Source organism: Myxine glutinosa, chromosome 12, assembly GCF_964187855.1.
Source record: "Myxine glutinosa chromosome 12, kmMyxGlut1.1, whole genome shotgun sequence".
NCBI lineage: Eukaryota > Metazoa > Chordata > Myxini > Myxiniformes > Myxinidae > Myxine > Myxine glutinosa.
The window spans coordinates 94,455,489-94,483,130 of NC_136272.1; the positions used below are offsets into that span (position 1 = coordinate 94,455,489).

The following is a 27,642-nucleotide window of genomic DNA, read 5'->3' on the forward strand; positions in this document are numbered from 1 at the left end:
CTACTGATCAATTCATTTTTTTTCAAAAATGACAAAAATTATAAAGTGCATTTCCAAGAAGGTGCCACAGCCATTGGCCACGACGATGGACTGATATGTGAGCGTTAGTGTAGTGATTGAGTAAAAGAGCAAATACAAGGTTATGCTCATTTTGAAGAAACCTTCAAAGAAACCCATCCCTCTCTGTACCCACCATACCCAGTCGTACCCTGCTGCTCCTGGACTCCGTGTCCTTTCCTCCTGACAAGGTGGAAAAGTTTCTGTCAACCCTCGACTCTGATTCTGCAACTGGACCCGACGGCATCAGCCCACGGGTCCTAAAATCCTGCTCTGCTGCTCTATCTCACCCTCTCTCTGTTCTCTTCACCCTCTCTTTTGCTCAAGGTCAACTGCCATCTGCTTGGAAATCAGCCAACATCACCGCTTTGCACAAAAAAGGTGCAAAAACAGATCCTAGCAACTACAGACCAATCAGCCTTCTCCCAATTATCAGCAAAGTCATGGAATCCATCATTGCTTCGGATATGAAATCTTTCCTCTTCTCCAATGGCTTGATCTCTGATCATCAATTTGGTTTCAGACCAGGTCACTCTACTCTGGACATGCTGCTTCTGCTGTCTCAACAATGGATGGAGGTCCTCAATGCCAAACAGGAAATTAGAGCTGTCTCCCTCGACATATCACGTGCCTTCGACACGGTCTGGCACCCCGCTCTGCTCACCAAACTCTCCTCCTTTGGTATCCATGGAAATCTCCACGCATGGCTGGCGGACTTCCTCTCTAGTCGTCGTCAACGTGTGGCCCTGAATGGGTTTCTCTCATCTCCTCTTCCTGTTCAGGCTGGAGTTCCCCAAGGCAGTGTTCTGGGCCCCGTGCTTTTTCTGGTCTTCATCAATGATCTCTCTGACTCTCTCGAAAATCCTCTCTATCTCTTTGCTGATGACTCCACTCTCTGCCGCTCCATTCCTCTTCCCTCAGATCGGCAGTCTGCTGCCTCCTCACTCTCTGAAGACCTGGACAAAATCACAGACTGGTCAAACAAGTGGAACATGTCTTTCAATCCTGACAAATCTCACACTCTTACTATGTCTCTCCGAAAAGATCGACTGGACAACCCTCCCATCTACTTTCTCAACAATCCTCTCCAAGAAGTTCTGTCGCTCAAGATTTTGGGTCTCACTATCTGCCATGATCTTTCTTGGGAAAACCACATTTCCAAGCTGGCCTCCAAAGCCAGTCGCCGACTGGGCATCCTCCGTCGTGCGAAGTCCTTCCTCGGCACACCTGAGCTCCTCACCACATACAAGGCTTTCATCCGCAGCTCAATGGAATACTGTTCTCCCCTATGGGCCGGTGCTCCTGCCTCACACCTAGCTCGGCTTCACGCTGTTGAAACCAAAGCTTTCAGAATTATTGGAATCTCCCGCGATGAAGCTATCTCTGAGGGCCTTTCACTCACTCACCGCAGGCAGGTAGGTGGTCTTTCTGTCTTCTACCGACTCCTCTCTGGCCTTGCACCCCCAGCTCTCTCTGTGCTCTGTCCCCCAAATATTCCTACAGGTCGCACAAGATCTGCCAGCAACCCTCTGATAGTTAAACTGCCGAAATCTCGGCTCTCTGCTCACCTTCACTCTTTCATTCCTCTTTTCTCCCGCCTCTGGAACAAACTCCCTCACTCCCTTCAATCCCACTCCTCCCTCCAGGTCTTTAAAACAGCTGTTCACCACCATCTCTTATCTTCCCCCATCCAAAACCTTGATCTTTTCTACCCCCGCTAATTCACCCCAGATCCACCTTGTTTGAAATTCCAACTTCTTTCCTGGAAGTCCTGGCAGTGTCCATATGTTTTATACCTCTCCCACCGCCCCCTTCCCATGCCCCCCCCCCCAAAGCCCTCGCCCTCTCTCAGATCTCTCGATGTCTCCATGTCTCTCGGTCCCTGCTCTCAAATGTTGTGTTTGTGTCCTTCCCCCTCTCTCCCCATCTTGTCTACCGCTCCCGATGTTATATGTTTTATGTGTCGGTTTGTCTTTCTGTGTGATTAATGTTCGCTCTTTCACGAGCCTCGATCTTGTATACAAAAAAAAAAAAAAAAAAAAAAAAAAAAAAACCTTTTGGAAGACAAGTCTGTTGAACCTGACCATCACTGATCAGTCACCTTTGAACCTTACCTTTGAGTTTATCAAGCTCTCCTGGGGGTAATGAAGTGAATGCTTTGTTTGTGGGAGCAAAGAAGGTCAGAGGCCCTCCTTTGTTCAACATCGGAACCAACTTTGCGATTTTGATGAGTTCCACAAGGATGCTGGAAAACAATGTTTGTTTTGATTCAGGAGACAGCACAATTTGTACTGCTTGCATGGATGTAGTAGCCAGGACAAACAAAGAACAAATGGGACGCTTAAAAAAAATGGCCTCCAGCATGACGATAACCTGAAACGTGGGTCATCCTTCAAGGTGCCAACCAACGACTTTGTCGGCACTTGGAGAACTTTCCGCAGGATGAAAAGTGCTCCGTAACGCCCTTTCCTTCCATTCAGAGAACTGCACGAGTTTTCTATGCAGATTGTCTGTGGCAGAAAAGGACAATCGGAAGTGAGCAATGCATGTATCGTTGGTGACAAAATGAGGGTATTATACTGCAAGGGAAATGTTTGTATATTTACATTGTTTGTATATGTATACACTGTCACGAGTGTCACGTGCACAGTGTGCAGTCTTTCTCTCCCTTCTCCGAACCAATGTAGAGTGGCCCCAGAATATCTGAACCTTTATTGGCTGATTTTGAAAACTGTGTTGAGGAATTACGTTTTCAGCAACAGCTTCCTGATTTGTAATAGCCTAATGGCGCAAATAGAAAAACCTCTGTGGTGCTGTTAATTTATTAAATAGTTGATAATCACAGGATGATGATAATAGATACAAAGCACAGTAAGATCAATAATTTGATATATCTGAACTGATAACTACAGTGCATTCAGAAAGTATTCAGACCCCTTCACTTTTTTCACATTTTGTTATGTTGCAGCCTTATGCTGAAATCGTTTAAATTCATTTTTTCCCTCACCAATCTACACTCAATACCCCATAATGACAAAGAGAAAACAGGATTTTAGAAAGTTTTGCAAATTAATTTAAAAGAAAAAACTGAAATATCACATTGACATAAGTATTCATACCCTTTGCTATGAGACTTGAAATTTATCTCAGGTGCCTCCCATTTCTCTTCATCATCTTTGAGATGTTTCTACACCTTGATTGGAGTCCACCTGTGGTAAATTCAATTGATTGGACATCATTTGGAAAGGCACACACCTGTCTATATAAGGTCTCACAGCTGACAATGCATATCAGAGCAAAAACCAAGCCATGAGGTCGAAGGAACTGCCTGCACAGCTCAGACAGGATTGTGTCGAGGCACAGATCTGGGGAAGAATACAAAAAAAATCTCTGCTGCATTGAAGGTTCCTAAGAGCACAGTGGCCTCCATAATTCTTAAATGGAAGAAGTTTGGAACAACCAGGACTCTTCCTAGAGCTGGCCGCCCGGCCAAACTGAGCAATCGGGGGAGAAGGGCCTTGGTAAGAGAGGTGACCAAGAACCCGATGGTCACTCTGGCTGAGCTCCAGAGATCATGTGTGGAGATGGGAGAAACTTCCAGAAGGACAACCATCACTGCAACACTCCACCAATCTGGGCTTTCTGGCAGAGTGGCAAGACGGAAGCCAAATAGTTCAATCTTGGTTTCATCAGACCACAGAATCTTGTTTCTCACAGTCCGAGAGTCCTTTAGGTGCTATTTTGCAAACTCCAAGCAGGCTTTCATGTGTCTTTCACTGAAGAGAGGCTTCCGTCTGGCCACTCTGCCATAAAGCCCAGATCGGTGGAGTGTTGCAGTGATGGTTGTCCTTTTGGAAGTTTCTCCCATCTCCACACAGGATCTCTGGAGCTCAGCCAGAGTGACCATCGGGTTCTTGGTCACCTCTCTTATGTGGAAGTGTAATTCAGTGTAACTTATTGATTGGCACTGGTAAGTTATTGATTAAGACTGGTAACGAAGCAGATACATTTTACCTGCAACCTCTGTGAAAGCCGAGTTCGTAAATGAGTGTCAGGAATGTGCCCGAACATGGTAATCTCTTGTCCACCTGGTCACAGCCCCAGGCTGGAGCACCCTCCTACTGTGTAAATGGAAATCACAGCAGGAGGGGAGCGAGTTGATGCCAGGACTTGGTGCAATACATGACCTCGGGGCATCAGCGGAAGAAGGATTAACGTTTCAGCGGACAGAGGATTAAGTCCAGTTCGTCCATATAAACTAGAGCAAACGTGGAGTCGAGAGGACTTGCTACGTGAAGCGCTGACCGAACGGGAGTGTCGGATGAACGAGAAGGACCAGCGAAAAGAGTTAACCTGATCCATTATATTATGCGGTATCATTTTGGTAATTGGATGAAGTGAATACAGTTTAATAAACTAGACCTTTTGTAACCTGTGTCCGGTCGTTGGAGTCCTGTGAGTCCCCCAGTACAAATTCCCTGACAATCTTGGAGGCACCGCTGACATCAATTGTACACACAAACAAGTCTTCTTTAAAAGGTGAGTGTGTCTTGTTTGGTCCAATATGATTTACGAACTTGGAAGTTATGGGTACATACATGGGGGAGCAGGTGGACTGGGGCTTCTTTGCGCACCGATGCCGCGATATAGGTGGCGTGAGCCATCACGAATGGGATTTCGATAAACGACTGTAGCAATTTATTCGTTTTTTTTCTAAATGATTTCTGTAAATACGTATTTTTGCGCTGGTTATAAAAGGGCCTTACTGTGACCTGGAAGCGGGCGGAGCAAGTGTGCACCTTGCGACCGCTTGCTTCCAGGACGTGTAAGGCCGGTACACTCGTTTACCCACCCGCACACGGATAAAGTACTACTTTTTTTTTTGCACTTGTTCGAAGCACTTGACTTGATCGGCGCTCGGCGAGCGACAGGGAACCGGGAAACGGAATTATATTTATATATATATATATTTCCAATATGGTACACCGGCCACAACGATTTTAGCGATTATCCGAGTTTTTTTTTTTAACGATTTCTGTAAATACGTATTTTTCCTGCGCTGTGTAATTCTTCTGACACGCGCCACGAAGAAACGCACCACTGATGTGCATGAAGCGACTTGTTTGCCGGTTCGGTAAGGTCCGTCCGTACACGTGTACAATCGTGTACACCCGTTTTAAATAAATAATTTTTTTCAGTTTTCCCGCCATGCCTATAAATTCATGACAGACAACCCCCCCTCATGCCGGTCCAGAATTATGATGAAAGATGGCGATTGAGAAAAAAAAAAAAAAATTGCATCAAATTTTGTCCAGGTCCATCAAGAAGCCTTTGAGACATGCTTCACGGTTGAATAAAAAACCACCGTTTAGAGTACTTCTTTTTTTGTTCAAAGCACTCGACTTGGAGCCAGCGACTTGCTCGGCGGGGGATATAATTTTAGATATATATATAGTACGGGCATGCCCTAGTGAGAGATAATTACAGGAAATGGTGTTTGTGAGTAACAACCACCCTCTGGTCGAGGCTCATAGAAGGGGTGATGCTTACTGATTCGGCACGCTTACAATAGGTGTTAATGGTGGGATGTCAGAGGTTTTGGTGTGGGTTAATGTTCACACTGTTTTGGAAAATAATGCTCGATGCAACATGATCCAAAAAAAAACAAAAAACAACCCAGCCCTACATCGAAAGATCAGGAAGGGAAGGAATGGAAAATTTGTCAAGGTTTGAAATTAATCGGACAAGGGGGTCCCAAGGTATGGTCACCGTACTCGCAAGCCGTTCGTTTTGGCTCTGCGGATGGACCGAACCATTGCATGTAAATAGAAGGGGGGTTCTGTGGTCGTTCGTTTTGGCTTTGCGAATGGACCAAACCATTCCATGCAAATAGGAGGGTGGTTCTGTGGTCGTTCGTTTTGGCTTTGCGAATGGACCAAACCATTCCATGCAAATAGGAGGGTGGTTCTGTGGTCGTTACTGCCACGTGGTTTCAAAGTTTTGTTGTTGTTGTTTGCACGCATGTTTTTGCAAGCACGTACGGGCGAGCACGTACGTGCGGGCACGCCCTAGTATATATAAATTGAGGTAATATTAAGTTATGGAATTAATTGCTTTCAACAATGCAAAGGGTGATAAAATATGGGATTTTAATGGGATTTTTAAATGGGATATTGGTTTCGGAATGTTTAGAGGTCATTGCAATGTGATAATAACTTGCTGTTGGAACTTGTTGGAACTTGTTGTTGGAACTTGTTGTTGGAACTTGTTGTTGGAACTTGCTGTTGGAACTTGCTGTTGGAACTTGTTGGAACTTGTTGTTGGAACTTGTTGTTGGAACTTGTTGTTGGAACTTGTTGTTGGAACTTGTTGTTGGAACTTGCTGTTGGAACTTGCTGTTGGAACTTGTTGGAACTTGTTGTTGGAACTTGTTGTTGGAACTTGTTGTTGGAACTTGCTGTTGGAACTTGCTGTTGGAACTTGTTGGAACTTGTTGTTGGAACTTGTTGTTGGAACTTGTTGTTGGAACTTGCTGTTGGAACTTGTTGTTGGAACTTGTTGGAACTTGTTGTTGGAACTTGTTGTTGGGACTTGCTGTTGGAACTTGTTGTTGGAACTTGTTGTTGGAACTTGTTGTTGGAACTTGTTGTTGGAACTTGTTGGAACTTGTTGTTGGAACTTGTTGTTGGAACTTGTTGGAACTTGTTGTTGGAACTTGCTGTTGGAACTTGTTGGAACTTGTTGTTGGAACTTGTTGTTGGAACTTGTTGTTGGAACTTGTTGGAACTTGTTGCAACTTGCTGTTGGAACTTGCTGTTGGAACTTGCTGTTGGAACTTGTTGTTGGAACTTGTTGTTGGAACTTGCTGTTGGAACTTGCTGTTGGAACTTGTTGTTGGAACTTGTTGTTGGAACTTGTTGTTGGAACTTGTTGGAACTTGTTGTTGCAACTTGCTGTTGGAACTTGCTGTTGGAACTTGTTGGAACTTGTTGTTGGAACTTGTTGTTGGAACTTGTTGTTGGAACTTGCTGTTGGAACTTGTTGTTGGAACTTGTTGTTGGAACTTGTTGTTGGAACTTGTTGTTGGAACTTGTTGTTGGAATGAATGGGAACATTCAAATGTTGGGTTTTGCTAACGTTTCCACAACGTCGCTACAACGTTTCACTTTCGTTGTTGCAACGTTTTGCTCCAACGTTTTGGGGACATTCGAATGTCAAGTGAATCGAATGAGAATTCAGGAATTATTTCATTATTAACGATTAATGAAGTACTTATTTAATTAATTACATTTCTTATTACATTACAGTAATTACATTAGGGTAATTACCTGAGGTAATTACAGTAATTACAGTTCCGGTAATTACAGTAATTACAGTAATCATTACAGTAATTGCAGTAATCTTATTACAGTAATTACATTACATTAACTCAGGCACCTTTTGAGTAAGGAAGCTGATATTTGGACATGACACTGACCAAGTGATGTGGCTGTCAAGGAAATATTGATTTATTGATTAATCATTTAATAAATTAACTCGTTGATTTATAAATGACTTATTTAATTAAAATTCCTCAGAGATACATCTTCGGATGAGATACTTGCAGATTGGTTATGCTATGAGCCAATTGATTAAGGAAAATATTTTGTGATGGCCATATTGGCAATTTCGTGGCCATATTCGTGGCAACTCAGTTAGTGCCACTGCACCTTTAAAATGCATCCCTGCGTTCATTTTTCGATCGATTGAGTTGAAATTTTGAACAATCGGATCTGGACTGTCGTTGTTAACGACTCTAGCACGCACTCGTCCAATCAGGATGGAGCGGTATGGTCCCCGGATCATCACTGCCCGCAGTTTTAATTAATTTTACTTTTTCTCTTGGGCATATAATTTTGAAGACATGCATGTCATGATAGAGGAAATGTTTGTTCTGTTAAACGGAATAAATGTTGTTTATTTGTGTGGGTGTGTATTTTTGTGTATTTGGATATATTTTCACGACTAATTCCAGTTATCGTCCTGCAAAAGGTCTGCTCGTTCTTTTCCTTTGAGTCGTAAATTCCTGTTGAATTCTCATTAAAAAGCGGAATTAAGTACGCTGTGTGATGATGGAGATCCTTGATGACGAATCAGGAATAGTGAATGAGCAGACAAATATCACGGATGGTACACCAGATAGGGAAAATGTAGATGAAACCCCTTTTGCTCAGGTGCTGTGTAGCGCTGCACAAAGATCCATATGAGCGGGGCCTGGGTGCTGTGTAATTAGTACACAAAGAACCAATTACTAGGGTGCTGAATAAACACAAAGATCCATTTTTGGAGCTGGTTCTCCCGGTGCTGTGATTTATTCAAAGAACCAAAATCTTGTAAGAATTAAGATATGATTTGTCGACATCATAAATACTTTAATATATGTAACGATTTTGTAACGATCATCCTGCAAAAGGTCTGCTCGTTCTTTTCCTTTGAGTCGTAAAATCCTGTTGAATTCTCATTAGAATGCGGAATTAAGTACGCTGTGTGATGATGGAGATCCTTGATGACGAATCAGGAATAGTGAATGAGCAAACAAATATCACGGATGCTGCGGCTGGAGCAGGGGAAGCGATTTTTGAATTGTTCAGTGATTATTCGATATTGTTATGACTTATTGTCAATAGGTATACTAAGTGGCCATGAGGTAGCCTGTTGCTATGTACAGTTTTATTCTATTGTTGATTATACCACATAGCTGTGGTGATAAAGGAAATGTTCATTTTAAATAGATGATTATGATAGGACCATGACTATAAAATCATGATGATTATTATGAATGATATCATAGGGTTCAAATGCAGAATGCTGCATGAACTTGGGAAAGAACTTTCAAGCCCTATGGGATAAATTGGGTATTACAAGCGATGGAGTTTCAAAATTTAGCATGATTGAAGAAATTTTACAGTCTTATTTCAGGAGTTTTACGAAATTTATATTGCCAAGAGATTTTGGATACTATTAAAAGAAAAATGATGAGATATTTTTCCCAATGAACTTTAATATCTGCCATCCATTTTGGCTGTCTCACGAATGAAGGATGAGTTGCCTTTAGTGGTTGCAAAGAAAATTTGTGGAGACCAGGCAAAATGGGGAAATATGTCAGATATGACCCTAGGACAGGACGGTGATTCATCAATTGACATGAGGTACGAACCAGAGGTGACGACCGATGAGTCGATCTCAGTCAATGGATGGACCTGTCCTGACATCATTGGGGAAAGGGCTTATGCAAGGAGTCATTCAAAATGATTAATTTGATTTATTGATGAATATTGATGAATTAATTGAAATTGAATAATTGATTGAATTGTTAATTGATTGAATCTAATTGATTGAATTTAATTGCATAAATTGAACTGAATAAATTGAATTGAATATATTGATTGTTTGATTGATGAAAATGCGGTCTCAAGAAAGAAGCTTTGATATCTTTGCGAGATATTATCAATGTGGAGACAACCTGGGAAAATTGAGCAAGGTGGTGAGTTTATATACAGATATATATGTGCGGTTACCATTGTGTGATTTCCCCGTCAAACAGAGCGGACACCTGAGGATTCACCCACTTCATACTGACCCTCCGGCTCATCTGCAAATACTGATCTGTGAGATTGGATTGTGCAAAAGCCACAGCTGAGGGAGATTCTCTGGAAATCACCGTGCGAACAGGTGGAGAGATCCTTCCTGGAGGTACGAGTGAAGCTTTAGAGGAACCTGGAACAAGCTACAACACATCCAACGCTACTTTGATAAAAGGCAGAATGGGAAATGGAGCCTGCAAGAACACACAAGGACAACCAGAGATTCCACAAAAAGGTACTTGTACACATCATATGTACGACCGTTATGGTGCCGAAGCTATAAGGCAGGTCGAGAATTGGTATTTGTGGACAAAGGGACATGATGAGGAGTTTCCAAGAGATGGTACATTTGAGCGAAGTCGATTGGAAAGATTGGAACAAAGATTGAAAGCCAGGAAGAGACAGAATCTAACGGTAGACTGGCTTGCATTCCATCTTTGGGATGGTGAATCCAGACAACGGGAACAGCAAGAACGGATAACGGAACTAGAACTTAAAATAAAAAGGATACAGGATACAGTGGAGGAGACAAATGCACAACTGCCCTCGAAATTAGGAATGAAAGTCACAGTTGTCCCATCTGATTTCCAGTTGTCTCCCCAAAAAGGACGGTACAGAGAATTTTTTCGTGTTTCAGGAGATAACGAGAGATTGCAGTGGCAACTCAGGGATGTAGAGATGCAGCCCAGCAATACAAGTGCACAGGCGCACAGATCAGACAACGACAGAAACCGGTGTTTCGAGTGTGGAAAGATGGGACATTGGAGAAGAAGATGTCCGTATGTCAACAGGAAGACAAGGTCATGGGGCAAACCAAGATCAAGGGTACCAGTGCTTACCGGTACCTCAGACAATGATTAGGCCTTCATTGCTGCAAATCCCAAATGATGATTGGCCTCAACAGATTCGATTACTGGACAAACATGAACAACTGTCAATGATTCTTGTGTCTGAAAAGTTTTCAGAGCAAGAATGATTCATTTTTCTTTTTGCTTGTTAACAAATTAATAATTAATTGATCAAATGCCAAAATTGGATCTTCTATTTTGGGCACAGCAATTTTAAATTTACAAAGTTTGGAACAATTGCGTTGCAATTGTTGGCAAACCAAGTAACAAGAGTCACATGATGATCAGGTGGGAATTTCGGACTATTGTTCCGCACGATCGATAGGTCAATGGTCGACTGACATGCAAATGGGTGTGTAGTCAAAATTTGGATAGATTATTGTGAAGGCAGAAAGGGTAATTTCAATTTGACATCATAAGGGTTTTCTAAGAATGGACTTTTGGTTTATTTGTCTATAAGCATTTTGAATTTGATTGACAAATTTTATGAAATTGAAATAAAATTGACACCCATCTGATCTGTAAATAATGGTTCCAACGCAAACAAATATGCATAATGCATGTGTGTGTGTGTTTTTGTGTATCAATCTTACAAGATTGTGGACACCGACAGTGTGCCTGTCTGGAAATGGATAGTTATATGTGGATGGGATTGGGATATGTGGATGGGATTGAATATCCAGAGAATCCGTAAAATAAAATAGAAATATAATTTGATTATGAACATTATCTCTTTTGTCAAGGGAAATGGAATATAAAAAAAATTTTGATGTGCTGGGTTATGAGCAGCCATTAATTAATAGTAAAATTGTGAGTAATTTTGGGATTCCATTTTTGATAGAATGTATATGAGAATAACATCTATTTATGGATATGAGCTTCATAAAAGGAAATGAGGAAGTACAAAATCATCCAAATTTGGGAGAGGTCTTACACTGACTTCCCAGAATACTCTGCTCATGGATTTTATATATATATAAACTTGAATTTTATCAGCATATAAATTGTGCTGTATGTATGGATGTGTTTTAGGCATAGATGATATGGGAAAAGAGTAAAGAAAATTTTGCTGGTTTGAACTATTGTGGGTTTTTCAGTTCTGGAGTTTAAACAAAGTCACTGGTTAACAGATGAGAAAGGATAGTAAATAAATTATTCTCTGCTGGGCAAATTAAGTACGATATTACTAAGACTTATGAGAGCTATTGTTCCGCCTTACAGCAGTGGAAAATTATTGAAAAAAAATTAGATCCAACATAATGAATCTATAAAAGAATGTGATAGGGATAATATCCTCAATTTGTACTAATTATTTGATTGTGGGTAAAGGAATTAAGTCATCGTAGTGGATTGTTAACAGCAGCCTGAAAATGTCCTGAGAGTGTGCATCCATGTAATCAGAAATCCCAGATTTGTTTTTACAAACAACATTTTGGTAGAGGTCTTGTGTGGAACACTTCCTTGGTAGATAAAAACGGTACTGCATGCTGGCAGCCACTTTTGCGGCCAGTTAGGCCAAACAAATTGAGAGGAAATTGTAGTTAAATACGTAAGTTACACATGGCTATTTGTAAAAAAGGAAATTTGTTGAGATGGGAAACATTTTTTCGAAGGTTTATTAAGGTGTTATAATATGACATGTGGCAAGGCAAACTATTGGATGGGAAAATTAGATCTGGCTATAGAATAAATTTATTGACCCCTTGAAGTTAATCCTTCGAATCATTGTTTCACTGGCATTTTTGTTCAAATTGGAAATAGTTTGGTAGAGCTTTGGTTAAAACCTTTGGTTGCGGTATCTTGGAACGAATTGATAAACCATAGGAGATTGATAAGAATAGAAACAAATATGGACCCAAAATAGAAAGTTGGATTCATGCCTCTCATTGCAAGCAAGCACATGGGGCTAAGGTGGACGATCCCACAGAAAATGAGGCTGCACCTAGCAGCCCAGCAGAACATTCAGTGGTAGAAAAATGATAGTCATGATTTACAGTCATTTGAATTACATTTTAACACCCCTTGCATTGATAAACATTACATTTTCAACATGTGATATTCCTACTTGGAATAGTGACATTTATTTGCCTACATGACATACAATTACCTGCTGATATTAATACAGCATGAGTGAAAAAATGTATCACAACTACACTCATGATCAGGGGATTGAGTTCAACCCCGGGAGATAGGGGGATCAGGGTAAGACAAATAATCTGATTATGTTACATATTAAGGGATTTTCTTTATTTACCTTTTAGGAAGCTTGTTAGTTTGGTATATAATGTTAAATGTCATCGACATATAACTATCTCATAGATATGAATATATACAAGGAGTAGCAGACTTGTTTGTTGGTTTAGTAGTTATATTGGCAATTGTTTTAGTGGTGGCTTGCTTGAAAGCCTTAGTGACGGTGTGTTTGAATAAGGTAACCAACAACACGATGATAACACATGAAGTGACAAATGAGGAAAGAAATGTGGAACCAGAAAAGGAAGACTTTTATGGCGACATAAACAGTAGAATTAAGATAATGGCATAACGACAATGTTATGAGTTGTGTCAATTACAATATCAATGAACTCATATCACCACGAGTGACACACTGTTAAAAAAAAAAAAAAAAAAAAAAAAAAAAAAAAGAGGGAAAAGAAGAAGTGGAGAGGAATTATGGTAATAATACATTATGCTTAATTTGTTGGTTTGGGAAAATTGTTGTTGGGAATTAGGTATTCCCGTTTGTGATTGTAATCATATACAATGCTATTCTTAGTTTAGTAATAAAATACATACCTGATTGAATATTATTTGTGTGACGCATATAAATGAATATAACTTTTTGTGTTAAGGAAAAACAACAAATTGTTGAATGTGAAACTGTCGGAAGATATACATGATTATGCTGATTTCATGGTAAGATGTACCCTATCTGATTCAGTGTGTGCGGAAAGCAGATTCAGATGTGACTGAGCATAAGGATAAGACGAGATCACATTTTGGAGGGATTGCTAACGGAATTGGGAAGAAGAAAGAAAGAAAATTTGTGGCTAAAAAATGAAGTTAATCGTGGCATACACCCTCTTTCTCAAAGAATGATGAAGACATTCTCCCGTGTAACTTGGAGATGAATGCTTACCTTCACCAAGGAAATTTATGTGACCATTTGCCTGGATCACACTGCAACATATGAAAGAAAGGCGATCACTTACTCTTGTTCGAAGACTTCGAACATTCACCACATCAGAAGTTGCAGGACAACGACATTTTACCTGCAACCTCTGTGAAATGCGGGGACATATGTTATTACTTCACCAACGTCCGGGGAACCAGCATGGAGCTGCAAAAAACGGCTGTGCCCTTGTCACAACAGCTGTGCACGATTCTGCTGGTTGCTCCTGGTAAGGACCATGAATGACCTGAACACCATGGTCCCAACATCAGTGTGGAAGCATCCGGCATCCCTGTTCCACATCTTGCTGGCCAATCAACGTCACACCAATACTTGCTGCCCACTCACAATGAGGGAAGAGGCAAGTCGACTACAACTGGGTGAAGGCCTTGTTCAAGGAATCATTATGGTTCACAGCAAAAAAGTGGCAAGAATGCTACATGGAGAGAAGGGTCAGTCTATGACTCCGCAGTGTTACCACAACAGCGAAATCCTACACGAAGTAGTGCAGGAGCTATGAAGACATTAGGAGAAAATGTTTCATACCTGGATTCAAACACAAGTGATCAGCCCTTCCTTTCAAACAAAGTTAACATTTGTGTGGAGGCAAACGTTTTTTGCCAGATGGTGCAGATGCTTTACAAAACTCGAAAATGAAGTGAAATTGTTGTATCTTGGTGATGGTGAAGTGTTGTTTTGAAAATATATTTGTGATGCAAATGCAATAGATTGAACAATATGGAAGGAGTCAATGACCAACGAAATGTTTTTGTGATTCTTGCAGGATGACGGTGTATGCCTAAGGGAATTTGATTACCAAAGTTATGATTATTTACTTATACTTGTAATGATGTTTACTTGTAGTGATTGATTGTTTACTTATATTGATGTTTAGATTAATGGTTAATATAAACAAAAAACAAAAAGATGAGGGAATTGTGGAAGTGTAATTCAGTGTAACTTATTGATTGGCACTGGTAAGTTATTGATTAAGACTGGTAACGAAGCAGATACATTTTACCTGCAACCTCTGTGAAAGCCGAGTTCGTAAATGAGTGTCAGGAATGTGCCCGAACATGGTAATCTCTTGTCCACCTGGTCACAGCCCCAGGCTGGAGCACCCTCCTACTGTGTAAATGGAAATCACAGCAGGAGGGGAGCGAGTTGATGCCAGGACTTGGTGCAATACATGACCTCGGGGCATCAGCGGAAGAAGGATTAACGTTTCAGCGGACAGAGGATTAAGTCCAGTTCGTCCATATAAACTAGAGCAAACGTGGAGTCGAGAGGACTTGCTACGTGAAGCGCTGACCGAACGGGAGTGTCGGATGAACGAGAAGGACCAGCGAAAAGAGTTAACCTGATCCATTATATTATGCGGTATCATTTTGGTAATTGGATGAAGTGAATACAGTTTAATAAACTAGACCTTTTGTAACCTGTGTCCGGTCGTTGGAGTCCTGTGAGTCCCCCAGTACAAATTCCCTGACACTTACCAAGACCCTTCTCCCCCGATTGCTCAGTTTGGCCGGGCGGCCAGCTCTAGGAAGAGTCCTGGTTGTTCCAAACTTCTTCCATTTAAGAATTAAGGAGGCCACTGTGCTCTTAGGAACCTTCAATGCAGCAGAGATTTTTTTTAATTCTGCCCCAGATCTGTGCCTCGACACAATCCTGTCTCTGAGCTCTGCAGGCAGTTCCTTCGACCTCATGGCTTGGTTTTTTCTCTGATATGCATTGTCAGCTGTGAGACCTTATATAGACAGGTGTGTGCCTTTCCAAATCATGTCCAATCAATTGAATTTACCACAGGTGTACTCCAATCAAGGTGCAGAAACATCTCAAAGATGATGAAGAGAAATGGGAGGCACCTGAGATAAATTTCAAGTGTCATAGCAAAGGGTATGAATACTTATGTCAATGTGATATTTCAGTTTTTTACTTTAATAAATTTGCAAAACTTTCTAAAATCCTGTTTTCTCTTTGTCATTATGGGGTATTGAGTGTAGATTGCTGAGAGAAAAAATGAATTTAAACGATTTCAGCATAAGGCTGCAACATAACAAAATGTGAAAAAAGTGAAGGGGTCTGAATACTTTCTGAATGCACTGTATATTAGACAACAGGGGCAGGTGTTGTGACGAACCCGTAGCCCTGACAATATAGAACACGCAGACTTAACCGAAGTGTACTTCCGCACGCCTGTCGATAACAAAGGATTGGTAGGGAAATTCAAGGTGGCAAAGGGATAAACTGGAATGGCACTCGGTAGAGTGCATAGCTTTGCCTCATGCACTCATTCGGAAAAAAATACCATCATTGATAGACCACGCTACTATTATGGCCCATATACCTGTATCGTCCATGCACCCTATTATATCACATAGATTGCCATTATCCATAGATGTATTGATTATATTGATTGATTATTAGGACATCTATCGACCACTTATGTGCACATAGGATATCTAATGACCACCTATGTGCACATTAAGGTGATATGAGGGATTATGGGAGGGAGCCCGTGGCCCCATTTCCAGGGGAGCCCATGGCCCACACGTAAGTATACAGTATATCAATCTGCTTCTTACAAAACCTCCACAAGTGTTGAAAACATTTTCTACTGGTTTCCAGGTACATGCCATTCTAGAGAGAGAGAGAGAGAGAGAGAGAGAGAGAGAGAGAAGAGAGAGAAGAGAGGGAAGAGAGAGAAGAGAGGGAAGAGAGGGAAGAGAGAGAAGAGAGAGAAGCGAGAGAGAGAGAGAGAGACAGACACAGAGACAGAGACAGAGACAGAGACAGACAAAGAGAGTTAAAATGCATTTGATTTTATTGAGTAAGTACAAACCCAACGTTTCTTTCTTTTTCAATATATGTCCTGCAGATATAATTCTAAGAAAGTGACAGTTGCAACAGAGGAAGGCAAGTTTTTATTTGGTGCAGAACAAACACCAACTACAGTGCATACATACATAGTGGGGGAGCCTATGTACTCAATTTCAAGTTCGTGTGCAGTTCATGTTAATTTTGGGCAACCACTATAAATGTATTCTACTGGGTCCTACTAATCGGAAAAATGATGGCGCCATTTTTTTCTGTTGACCTTTAGTGACCTTGACTCAAGGTCAATGTTCAAACGTCATTACAGTGACCATACTTCATTCAAAGTATATCAACCTTGGTACCAAAATGTGGCAAATTTCACAAGGAACGTTGATTATGACATTTGTTTTGTCCTTTGCCCTCTCAGATGTTTGCAATATGCAAATTAATAAGCAAATGACCTAATTAGAGAAAAAAATATGCATAATTAACATATAGTCTTCGCCATACACGTAAATCCCATCACTTCGCATTATTATTGAATGCCAATCATTAGTTACCATCTCAAATGTGTTCTGTTGGATCCTAAACTGGAAAAAATATGTTGCTTATTGTTTTCTGTTGACATGTTCTTGATATTAAATGACCTTTGACATGTACTTGACTTTACTTACCTTGATCCAAGGTGAAATGTCAAATGTCATTTTAACCATGTGATGCGATCAAGCAAAATAAAAGTCGGATGTCTAGAATATTGATTTTTGGATTCAAGTTCCCAATGCTTTTCTTTATACTGTTCATTCTTCATGCTCAGTTGCTCATGTTGGTTGGGTTTTTAGCCATTGTTCGTATTTTTAACATTTAATTTGTTGCCTAAAAACACAAAATTGATTCTGGCAGATGTCCAAATCACTTTGCTTGTTCGCGTCGCATGGTTAAAATGACATTTGACATTTCACCTTGGGTCAAGGTAAGTAAAGTCAAGTACATGTCAAAGGTCATTTAATATCAAGAACATGTCAACAGAAAACAATAAGCAACATATTTTTTCCAGTTTAGGATCCAGCAGAACACATTTGAGATGGTAACTAATGATTGGCATTCAATAATAATGCGAAGTGATGGGATTTACGTGTATGGTGAAGACTATATGTTAATTATGCATATTTTTTGTCTAATTAGGTCATTTGCTTATTAATTTGCATATTGCAAACATCTGAGAGGGCAAATGACAAAACAAATGTCATAACCAACGTTCCTTGTGAAATTTGCCACATTTTGGTACCAAGGTCGATATACTTTGAATGAAGTATGGTCACTGTAATGATGTTTGAACTTTAACCTTGAGTCAAGGTCACTAAAGGTCAACAGAAAAAAATGGCGACATCATTTTTCCGATTAGTAGGATCCAGTAGAATACATTTATAGTGGTTGCCCAAAATTAACATGAACTGCACACGAAGTTGAAATTGAGTACATCGGCTCCCCCACTAACATGGCAAGAGCTCCTTCTTGTTGTGCTTGTACAGTGTGTACTGAAGTACGCTAGGGTGAATGGAGAGAATTCTTCATTAATATGAATTACAGATAAATCTCAACTGTGGTGTGATCGGAAATTTCTTCCTGAGAGTTTTTAGCTTTTCATAGGAAAGCAATATGTAACATGAATAACTAGAACGGCAATAGGTAGAGCGCATACCTTTGCAAGGCTGAACAGTTTACGTTTTGTATCCCACTGATAGGCCGGATCTGCATCCGCACCTAAACCAAAGTCTAAATCGTCTTGTTTTTGTCACCTAGAAAGAAAGAAAGAAAGAAAGAATACCTTTGGGTAGACAAAGACCCGCAAGGTTGCTCCTCCAATAGTCTTCAGGACTTGCCCATTGTGAAGTTGGTGAAGAAAGTACTGCTTCTGCACCACATGGTTTTTCAGGAGCTTTGTCGTGTCCTTCGACATCTCCTTTACAGTAGTATCTGGAAAGAAAAATAAGCTCATTGGTGGTGTCAGATTTTAATCAAGTGCTTCCAATCTAAAATTGATCCTTCCTCCCTCCACCCTCCAACCCTGACCATCAACTCCAGGATGCACACGTTCTTCTAGTAACCTGTTCCTCATTAAATTTTCAAAATCTGTGCTGACTGTACACCTCCACTAGTTTATTCCTCACTTCTCCCGCTTATGGAACCGCCTTCTAGAGGCTGTTTTGTCTCACTCTTCCCTGGGTTGCAGAGTCAACTCCCGCCCAACAGGTATATTGGCAGTTGAAGTCACCACAGAGGGTGAAGAGTTAGGAGAGCCAGTTGCTATCGTCGACCCATGTTAACAGAAAGAGAGATGAATGTGGAGGTGCCATTATTTGGTGGATGGTGTACCACACAGAAACATTACGTAATTGTGGAGAGGAATGCATGGCCAGAGGTATTCCATTGGGCTATGAGGGATTCACACTTCTCTCTGAGCTGTCTAGCCTGGGTTTGTATCTTGACCCAGATCTAAACTGTCACACTGGTGTATCTCAGGCAGGGCAATACAGGAATGTGTGTGCCATCCATCGGGAGGATGTTAAGCTGGAGAACCCGTCTCTCAGCACCGGGTCCTTGGTGGACGTTAAAGACGTTTTAGCTCTTACACGAGCCTCGATCTTGTATACAAAAAATAAAAAAGATCCCATATGCATCACACCAATAGAGTTGGTGACTAATCCCTCCTGCACCAACTAGTTGCAAATTCCTGCTCCCTCAGCCAAATATCCTGCGTCGGAGTGGCGACCTGTCCAAGATTGTAATCTTAGCCGAGAAACTGCTCCATGAGATAGAGCATGGTTGATGATGATAATGATGAATGATAGGAGATGTAAGCATAGGCAATGTCCAGTGAGGAATGGACTCATGTCCTTATTATAATGCTCCCAACCCCCTAGGGAGTTATTATTATTCCCTCGACATATTGCTTCCACACTCCCTTGATGAAAGCAACGCCATTGTTGAAACAGATTTTTAATCTCGTGACAAATTTATAATTGTTTTCCCTTCAAACTATGACTGATCCTAATTATATGTCAGTGTTCAGCCATTGTAACCTATAGCAACAAAGACAATATACATGCAACTGTTAACAATCTTAACGTTAGGCATGTACGATGTGCATTCCTTCATCAAATCAATGGTTACGATAAATTGATAGTTTTTGACAAAGTATCATGTTGATGAGTTGCATGACCTGAAAATATTTGTTTCATGACCTGAAACACATACATTTTCCCTTCCCCTCTACCTATCATACCCGACCCCAGAACACATGTGAACAATCACTTAACACACAAGCACAATACTGTATCCACAAGGAATGACACAGCGAGATTGTTTTGAGGGGGGAAAGACAATGCAGAGGTTGATAAGAAAAGAAATGGGACTTTTTGTCGTTTCCCGGTGCCCCTTCAACAACCTTTGTCAAGGTTATTGTCCACGGTGTGATGATCCAGACTAGTAGTTTGGGCTCGCCCCTTTACCTACCCCTGTGGCAGAACCCGGTCATATGGGGAAACTTTGGGAGTTACGTTCGACCAACGAGATGGCTCCCATGGCTACGGGTATCTCAATCCAGGGGTGAGAGCTGACGGCGAGGGATTGTGAATTGCCTTTGGTGCTGAAAATGGTGCACTGGGCTGTTGTGTGGGTGTGAGAAAAGCCTCGAAGAAAACAAACTGAGGAATAATGTGAAGAAGAAGAAGCATGGTGCTGAGGAAAATAAATCAAGTGAAGGCATGTAAAAGTGCGTGTTAATGAAAAAGACTGAGATGGGAGGGAAAGTGAGGTGAGTAAGGTATGAAACTCCGTTCCGGTAGACCGAAGTGAAAGGCAGAAAATGTCTCTGGGGGAACAGGCTCTCGAACCTCTCTAGCTGGGGCGATCATACAGAGAGAGAGACAGAGTCAGAGTCAGAGACAGAGACAGAGACAGATCGTTGCGCTCTCTGGGTTTTATACCCTCCCCCCCCCCTTGCTGTTGCTGATCATTGGCTTTGTAGTGCTGCATTCGCATCACACTAAGGGGCGGGTGCGTGAAAGGGTAACTTCTGTCTCCGCGACTTCTGTCTCTGCGACTTCTGTCTCCGCGACTTCTGTCTCCGCGACTTCTGTCTCCGCGACTTCTGTCTCCGCGACTTCTGTCTCCGCGACTTCTGTCTCCGCGACTTCTGTCTCCGTGACTTCTGTCTCTGCAACTTCTCTGTCTGCAACTTCTGTCTCCGCGACTTCTGTCTCCGCGACTTCTGTCTCCGCGACTTCTGTCTCCGCGACTTCTGTCTCCGCAACTTCTGTCTCCGCAACTTCTGTCTGCAACTTCTGTTTCCGCAACTTCTGCGGCGCAAGGCCTCGGGGCACCATTCGACGACAGTGGGGTTCGAGGGCCATTTGAGGAGACAGAGCTGAGTACCAGCCAACGCACCACACCACATTTTATTTTATTTATTTCTCCTTGTGTCTGTATTTGAGTCCGAAAGGAGGGTCCCTCATTTAGGAATTTTAGTCTACCGTGTGTTCATTTCTTTGTTGCCTACATTATTTTAATTAAACCCTTATTTGTTGCATTTCCAATCTCTTGTCCTGTACGTTTATTTGTTCGTGGTTTCTGAAAACCCTCGTCGTGTCCGTCTGTTCAAATAAGACCGGCCATCCGTCATCCAGGGGTCTTAACCCCGGGGACACGACAATATTATCATGAAAGTTCACAATGCAAATGGGACAGCAGCTTAACAGTTCCAAAAGGATGATGTGGTTCACATGCAGGCCACCTCACCACAACGGATTGTACAAGTAAATAAATACAGACAGTTTTTCTGATTATAAGCATTTGCAGTTTACAGGGTTTAGGTTTAAAAAGTGAGGTTTGAGGCGAATATTCCATAAACAGTAATTGTGAATCATGGGATTGTGCAGCTAATTGTTGCATTCTGTGCATTCTGTCTAGAACTTTCCGTGCAGCGGCACCACGTCGTCCAATGCTTAGAACCCCAAAACACCAATGCCATTTCAAATTGAAAAATTAATGCAATCTGTGAAACTTTGGCCCACAATGAGTTTGCATTCATTTACAGTGCTTTGGCCTCTTTATGACGTATAACCTGCAGAACGTTTCTGGGTGATAATTACAGAGGCACATGTTGCATTCCTCCAAATGCAAAACAGATTTTAAACGTGGATTGAAGAACAAAAGGGCCTTCAAATTGTAACTGCTGCGGCCTCATAAAAATCAAGAGATCGTAAAACTTCAGCATGGCAGAATTAAATTGTACTGGATAAGTACAATGCACATTCCAGCATTGTTTCCATCAATCCCTTCTGAGACGGCAACTGCAAGCCTTCCTTTTTGCATTTGCCAGCGTGGCCTTGTGCTCAGGGCAAAGCTAGTACATTATGAGGAGTTCCAGATGGTGCTGAGTTTCTGCCAATGCAGTGACCAGGCCTGGTTAAGAAACGTCGAAAAAAACCCATTTTAACTGGTCGGCTATTAATTAACTTTACCAGAACAATCTTCATTAATTTTTAAGCTCAACATATCTCCCTCAACCAACACAAGTTGCGATTTAACATTATATATATATATATATTATATATATATATATATATATATATATATATATATATATATATATATATATATATATATATATATATATAATCAACGAACATAACAGCGTGACGAGCGCTGTCCCGATCTCCTGTGGACCGAAGTCCTAGACCAAAGCGTCACCTCCGACCCAAAGGGTCTTCTGGAGGCTTCAGCCCGGCCACTCTGTCAACAGACAGAGATTTATTCATTGGTCCCCATTGGCTAAACATCAAGCAGAGCCGCCAATCCAGATTTCGGGCGCCAATGTTATGTTCGTTGATTATTATCCCCGCCGATCGCACCGCACCCCCTGGTTTTGGTTTGCACTGGTGGGAACGATGGTCTGTGTGGCAGACAGGCTGTTGGTTCCTTGCGGGTTATGCGGTATTTACCGTGTGAGACATAATTAGTGGCTGGTGCTCACCATTAAAGCTAGGAGGTGCCTTGATCATATATATATATATATATATATATATATATATATATATATATATATATATATATATATGATTGTTACGGTTTTTAGAACCTTCACTTTATCAAATTTAGTATTAAAATCCCTAATAACCCCCCTTTGTACATTTCCCCCTTTATTGGCTGTTAATTGGAATGAGTCCACCTTAGCTAGTCCATCGCACACACGTAGGCCACCATAGAACCTCTCTATAGTTATTTCTTTATTATGTGTATCAGTTAAGGCTCTGTTTTCCACTAGTTGACCTTGCGCTGCACCAAATCAAATAAGATAGATCCCCTTTCAATTGCCCAAAACCTCCATTGCCAACTGTATTGCCAACTGCATTCGCCATCCATTACGCACGCGGTCAACTCGGGGAAGAAGGGTGTGGCCCCACCTCGTCATCAGGAGGAGGAGTGAGCCAACCCCGATCAACCAACCAAGAATGAGGGGTTTGGCCTGAGAGGGCGGAGAGGGAACGATCGAGGAGGTTCGTGAAAGTTCCATGGGCGTGGATATATAACCCGTCGCGCAGAGCCCCCACCTCAGTTGAGGAGGAGTTGAGTTGAGCTGGAGGTTTGAAGGTTTGAGGAGTGGAGGAGTCCTGTGGAGAGGTGAGCTGAGTTCTAAGGGAGGTGCGCTGACCCAAGTCAGGCTTGCGGTTCTGCCGAGAGAGACGACGCTGTTCAACCAGCCCCTGCGCAGCTTTGACGCGCAGCTTTGATGCGCTGCTACGCATGAACCAGATTGCGGTGGAGTCGGTGGCCGCTCACTTCCAGCCCCAACGTCCCGTGCGGGATCCAGCTCCAGCCATGCGTCCAGCTGAACCTTCCTCTCCTTCCAGCCATTCGTTCCTGCCTTCAAGTACCCCATTCGTGTGAGTCTGCTCGTCGTCTGTCCTCTGTGTTGTCTGGGTAATAAGTTAAGCTTGTTTTAAGGATTGCACTGTGTCTTCTTCTTCTTCTGTAAGTTACTTTCGTTTTTTTCCTTCTCCTTTGGTTTCTTTGGTTGTGTAAATAATAATAATAAATATCTGTTCCCCCTTATTCTTGGGATTTCATTCACATCTGATCATCTTTGTGATTTCCCCCATTGAGTACCTGTGGTGCGATTTCGGCCAACGCTTTAGAATCGGGTTTAGTCTTTGCTAATGGCTCGAACTGCGGGCTGCTAAAACCGCTCGGTAAAATACCATCTTGTCCGTGGTTTCGAGCGGAGTTACCCAACTGCCTTGTGGAGGGATTGGCGGGGGTGTATGGGAATCCCTTGACCAATCGCTTCGGCCAATCCCACCCCACAGGGGAGCGGGGTAGCTTCAGGATCGGAGACGGCCAGTGCAAATATAAAGGGGATTGACCCCCCTTGGTAAGGGGAGCGCCGTCCCCGTTTCCGTAACTATATATATATATATATATATATACAGTCACGTGAAAAAGTAAGTACACCCCACGTAAAGTTTTGACTTTTTCAACATATTTCACCACACAGCTATTTGATCTTCATTTCAACAATATTGATAGATAAAGGTGATATAATGCAACAAATATCATGAAACATTTACATTTTGTAGTCCATTGTATAATTTAAATAAACATAAATGCAAATTTCGCATGTGGAAAAAGTAAGTACACCCCTACATTTATCACTACTTCAAATACCTAAAATTAGAATCAGGTGCACCAGCTCAGGTGCAAATGATTAGAACATCGTTAGAGAGGATCTTGAAGGAACCTGTCTTATTTAAACCTCAGACATTTAGCTTGGTTTGCTCTTTGTTGCTGAAGTGTGCGGCGTCACCATGCCGAGATAAAAAAGAGCTCTCTGAGGCTTTCAGAAAGAAGTTTATAGATGCCGACGAGTCTGGGAAGGGATTTAAAAAGATCTCCAAACAATTTGAAATCAATCATTCGACTGTCCGGAAGATCATCTACAAGTGGAGAAGATTCCAAACAACTGCCAACTTGTTCAGGCCAGGCTGCCCCAGCAAGTTCAGCCCGAGAGCAGATCGCAAGATGCTGAAAGAAGTCTCGAAGAACCCCAGAATGTCATCACGGGACCGACAGGTAGCTCTTGCCACTGTTGATGTCAAAGTGCACGAGTCTACCATTAGAAAGAGGCTGCACAAATTTGATCGACATGGGAGGTGTGCCAGGAGGAAACCTTTGCTGTCCAGAAAGAACATCAGGGCAAGACTTAAGTTTGCCAATGAACACCTGTGCAAAGACCAGCACTTCTGGAACAATGTGCTCTGGACAGATGAGTCAAAGGTAGAGCTATTTGGCCACAGTACCAGAAGACATGTTTGGCGAAAACCAAAGACAGCATTTGACCACAAGAACCTGATACCAACTGTAAAGCATGGTGGTGGAAATATTATGGTTTGGGGCAGCTTTGCTGCATCAGAGCCTGGGCAGCTGACCATCATAGAATCCACTATGAATTCTTCATAAAACCAGAGGGTGCTTGATAATGGATGTGATGATGATAATGGATCCCAGAGGCTGGGAGAAATTTTTGCCCACACCTCCATGCAGAATTCTTTCAGCTGTGCGATATTTGAGGGGTTTCTTGCATGCACAGCTCGTTTAAAATCCACCCACAACATCTCGATGGGATTTAGATCCGGGCTTTGACTTGGCCATTCCAGAACCCTCAATTTCTTTATTTTCAGCCATTCCTTGGTGGATTTACTGGTATGTTTAGGGTCATTTTCATGTTGCAAGGTCCACCCTCGGTTGAGCTTCAACTTTCCAACAGATGGCCTCACATTTTCCTCAAGTACCCTCTGGTACAATGAAGAAATCATCGTGGATTCTATGATGGTGAGCCGCCCAGGCCCTGATGCAGCAAAGCTGCCCCAAACCATAATATTTCCACCACCATGCTTTACAGTTGGTATCAGGTTCTTGTGGTCAAATGCTGTCTTTGGTTTTCGCCAAACATGTCTTCTGGTACTGTGGCCAAATATCTCTACTTTTGACTCATCTGTCCAGAGCACATTGTTCCAGAAGTGCTGGTCTTTGCCCAGTTGTTCATTGGCAAACTTTAGTCTTGCCCTGATGTTCTTTCTGGACAGCAAAGGTTTCCTCCTGGCACACCTCCCATGTAGATCAAATTTGTGCAGCTTCTTTCTGATGGTAGACTCGTGCACTTTGACATTAACAGTGGCAAGAGCTTCCTGTAGGTCCCGTGATGACATTCTGGGGTTCTTAGAGACTTCTTTCAGCATCTTCCGGTCTGCTCTCGTGCTGAACTTGCTGGGGCGGCCTGGCCTGAACAAGTTGGCAGTTGTTTGGAATCTTCTCCACTTGTAGATGATCTTCCGGACAGTCGAATGATCGATTTCAAATTGTTTGGAGATCTTTTTAAATCCTTTCCCAGACTCGTCGGCATCTATAACCTTCTTTCTGAAGGTCTCAGAGAGCTCTTTTGATCTAGGCATGGTGACGCCGCACACTTCAACAACAAAGAGCAAACCAAACGAAATGTCTGAGGTTTAAATAAGACAGGTTCCTCCAAGATCCTCTCTAACGATGTTCTAATCATTTGCACCTGAGCTGGTGCACCTGATTCTAATTTTAGGTATTTGAAGTAGTGATAAATGTAGGGATGTACTTACTTTTTCCACATGCGAAATTTGCATTTATGTTTATTTAAATTATACAATGGACTACAAAATGTAAATGTTTCATGATATTTGTTATATTATATCACCTTTATCTATCAATATTGTTGAAATGAAGATCAATTAGCTGTATGTTGAAATATGTTGAAAAAGTCAAAACTTTACATGGGGTGTGCTTACTTTTTCACGTGACTGTATATATATATTGTTTTGGTTTTCAGAGACCCTGGGGAGAAACATGCCAACACATAAGGGATGCCTAACGTTGTTATATCTGTAGTATAAATCACCCCTCCCCTCATAGCAGTGGAAAGGGAAATGTGTTGTGTTTGTGTAGAAGATTTGAACCCCTTTGTAATTCCTCTCCATCTAAATCCTGTGTCTGTCCCTCTCTTCTTATCTCTCCCAATATCTCTCTCTCCGGACCTCTGCAGCACATCCATGCATGCTTTGTAATACTCAAACATTACGCTCAACATCACAACCAACACTGCAAAAACAACATTACAAACCACCATTACAAATCACATCCACGAGGAACAACCTCCGGAATCATGGACCAGCCCAGGATTGCACCTCAAGTCGAATGAAGCGTATCATAGTGCATGCAGCACAGGCCACAGTGCCTGTAGATGGTTGGGCCTCTAGCACCGAAGACAACGTCCGATGCCCTGGCCTAGCCGTCAATGCCACTGCAGGAGCTGGGCCCTGCCAATGGGCATTGCATGGAGACAATAGCGAACTGGTAAGGAGGCCACACCCACGAAGCTCAAGCCAAGGTTAGTGTACAGCGAGGAGCTGGTCGATCCTCAAATCACGCCATCTCAGGGATATTATGAGCTCATGAATCAAAGGGCTCATAGCTTGGCACATCTGGGGAGTTTGTGAAAAAAGACCGAACCTGTGAGGGCGTTCTGAGCTGGTGAACATGGTGCAATGGAGGGCTGGCTAGTGGAGCTAGCGGCGGAGTTTCCCTGGACGTGTCAGCTAACACACTGATTTACAGTATCCACCTCCATATTTACACTTTTTGTCTCTGGCTTTCCCTACTTCTAATTCATTCACTTAGAATGCATGAGAGTCCTCAACAATTCAGCCCTCGTTCCTTCTTATGACTGAGTTACTGACATGGATATCAAGTTTTCGTCTGAAGCAAGGCAGGCAATCACCTGTTCCTCTCCATACATTGCGCACAACATCCTCGATCCTTCTGTTCTTTCTCCCCCTCCCCCTTTTCACCTCCATCTGCTTTGTATTTATTGTTCTTTAAAGAAAGACTTCTGTACACTGCCCTTGAGGCTTGGTTTGCCATCCACCATCTACAATTCCGATAGAAGAGACATAATCTGCTATCCTCAAAAATAGACCCTAGTGAACACACATTCATGTTAAAAGTTTGGCCTTTAAAACCTACCCTTATGAAGAGGGAC

The 27,642-nt window shown here is 42.0% G+C and overlaps 1 protein-coding gene across 1 annotated transcript in view; it reads right to left on the reverse strand.

The window, feature by feature from the left end:
- The window catches only part of LOC137437636 (transforming growth factor-beta-induced protein ig-h3), a 140,903-nt gene that overhangs the window by 9,349 nt on the left and 103,912 nt on the right, over positions 1-27,642 (reverse strand). The window contains exons 10-12 of the mRNA XM_068132112.2: positions 18,346-18,494; positions 2,431-2,567; positions 2,172-2,302 (exon numbers count right to left, since the gene is read on the reverse strand). Coding sequence (XP_067988213.1) covers positions 2,172-2,302; positions 2,431-2,567; positions 18,346-18,494 — 417 coding nt within the window. The remainder of the gene's footprint in view (positions 1-2,171; positions 2,303-2,430; positions 2,568-18,345; positions 18,495-27,642) is intronic.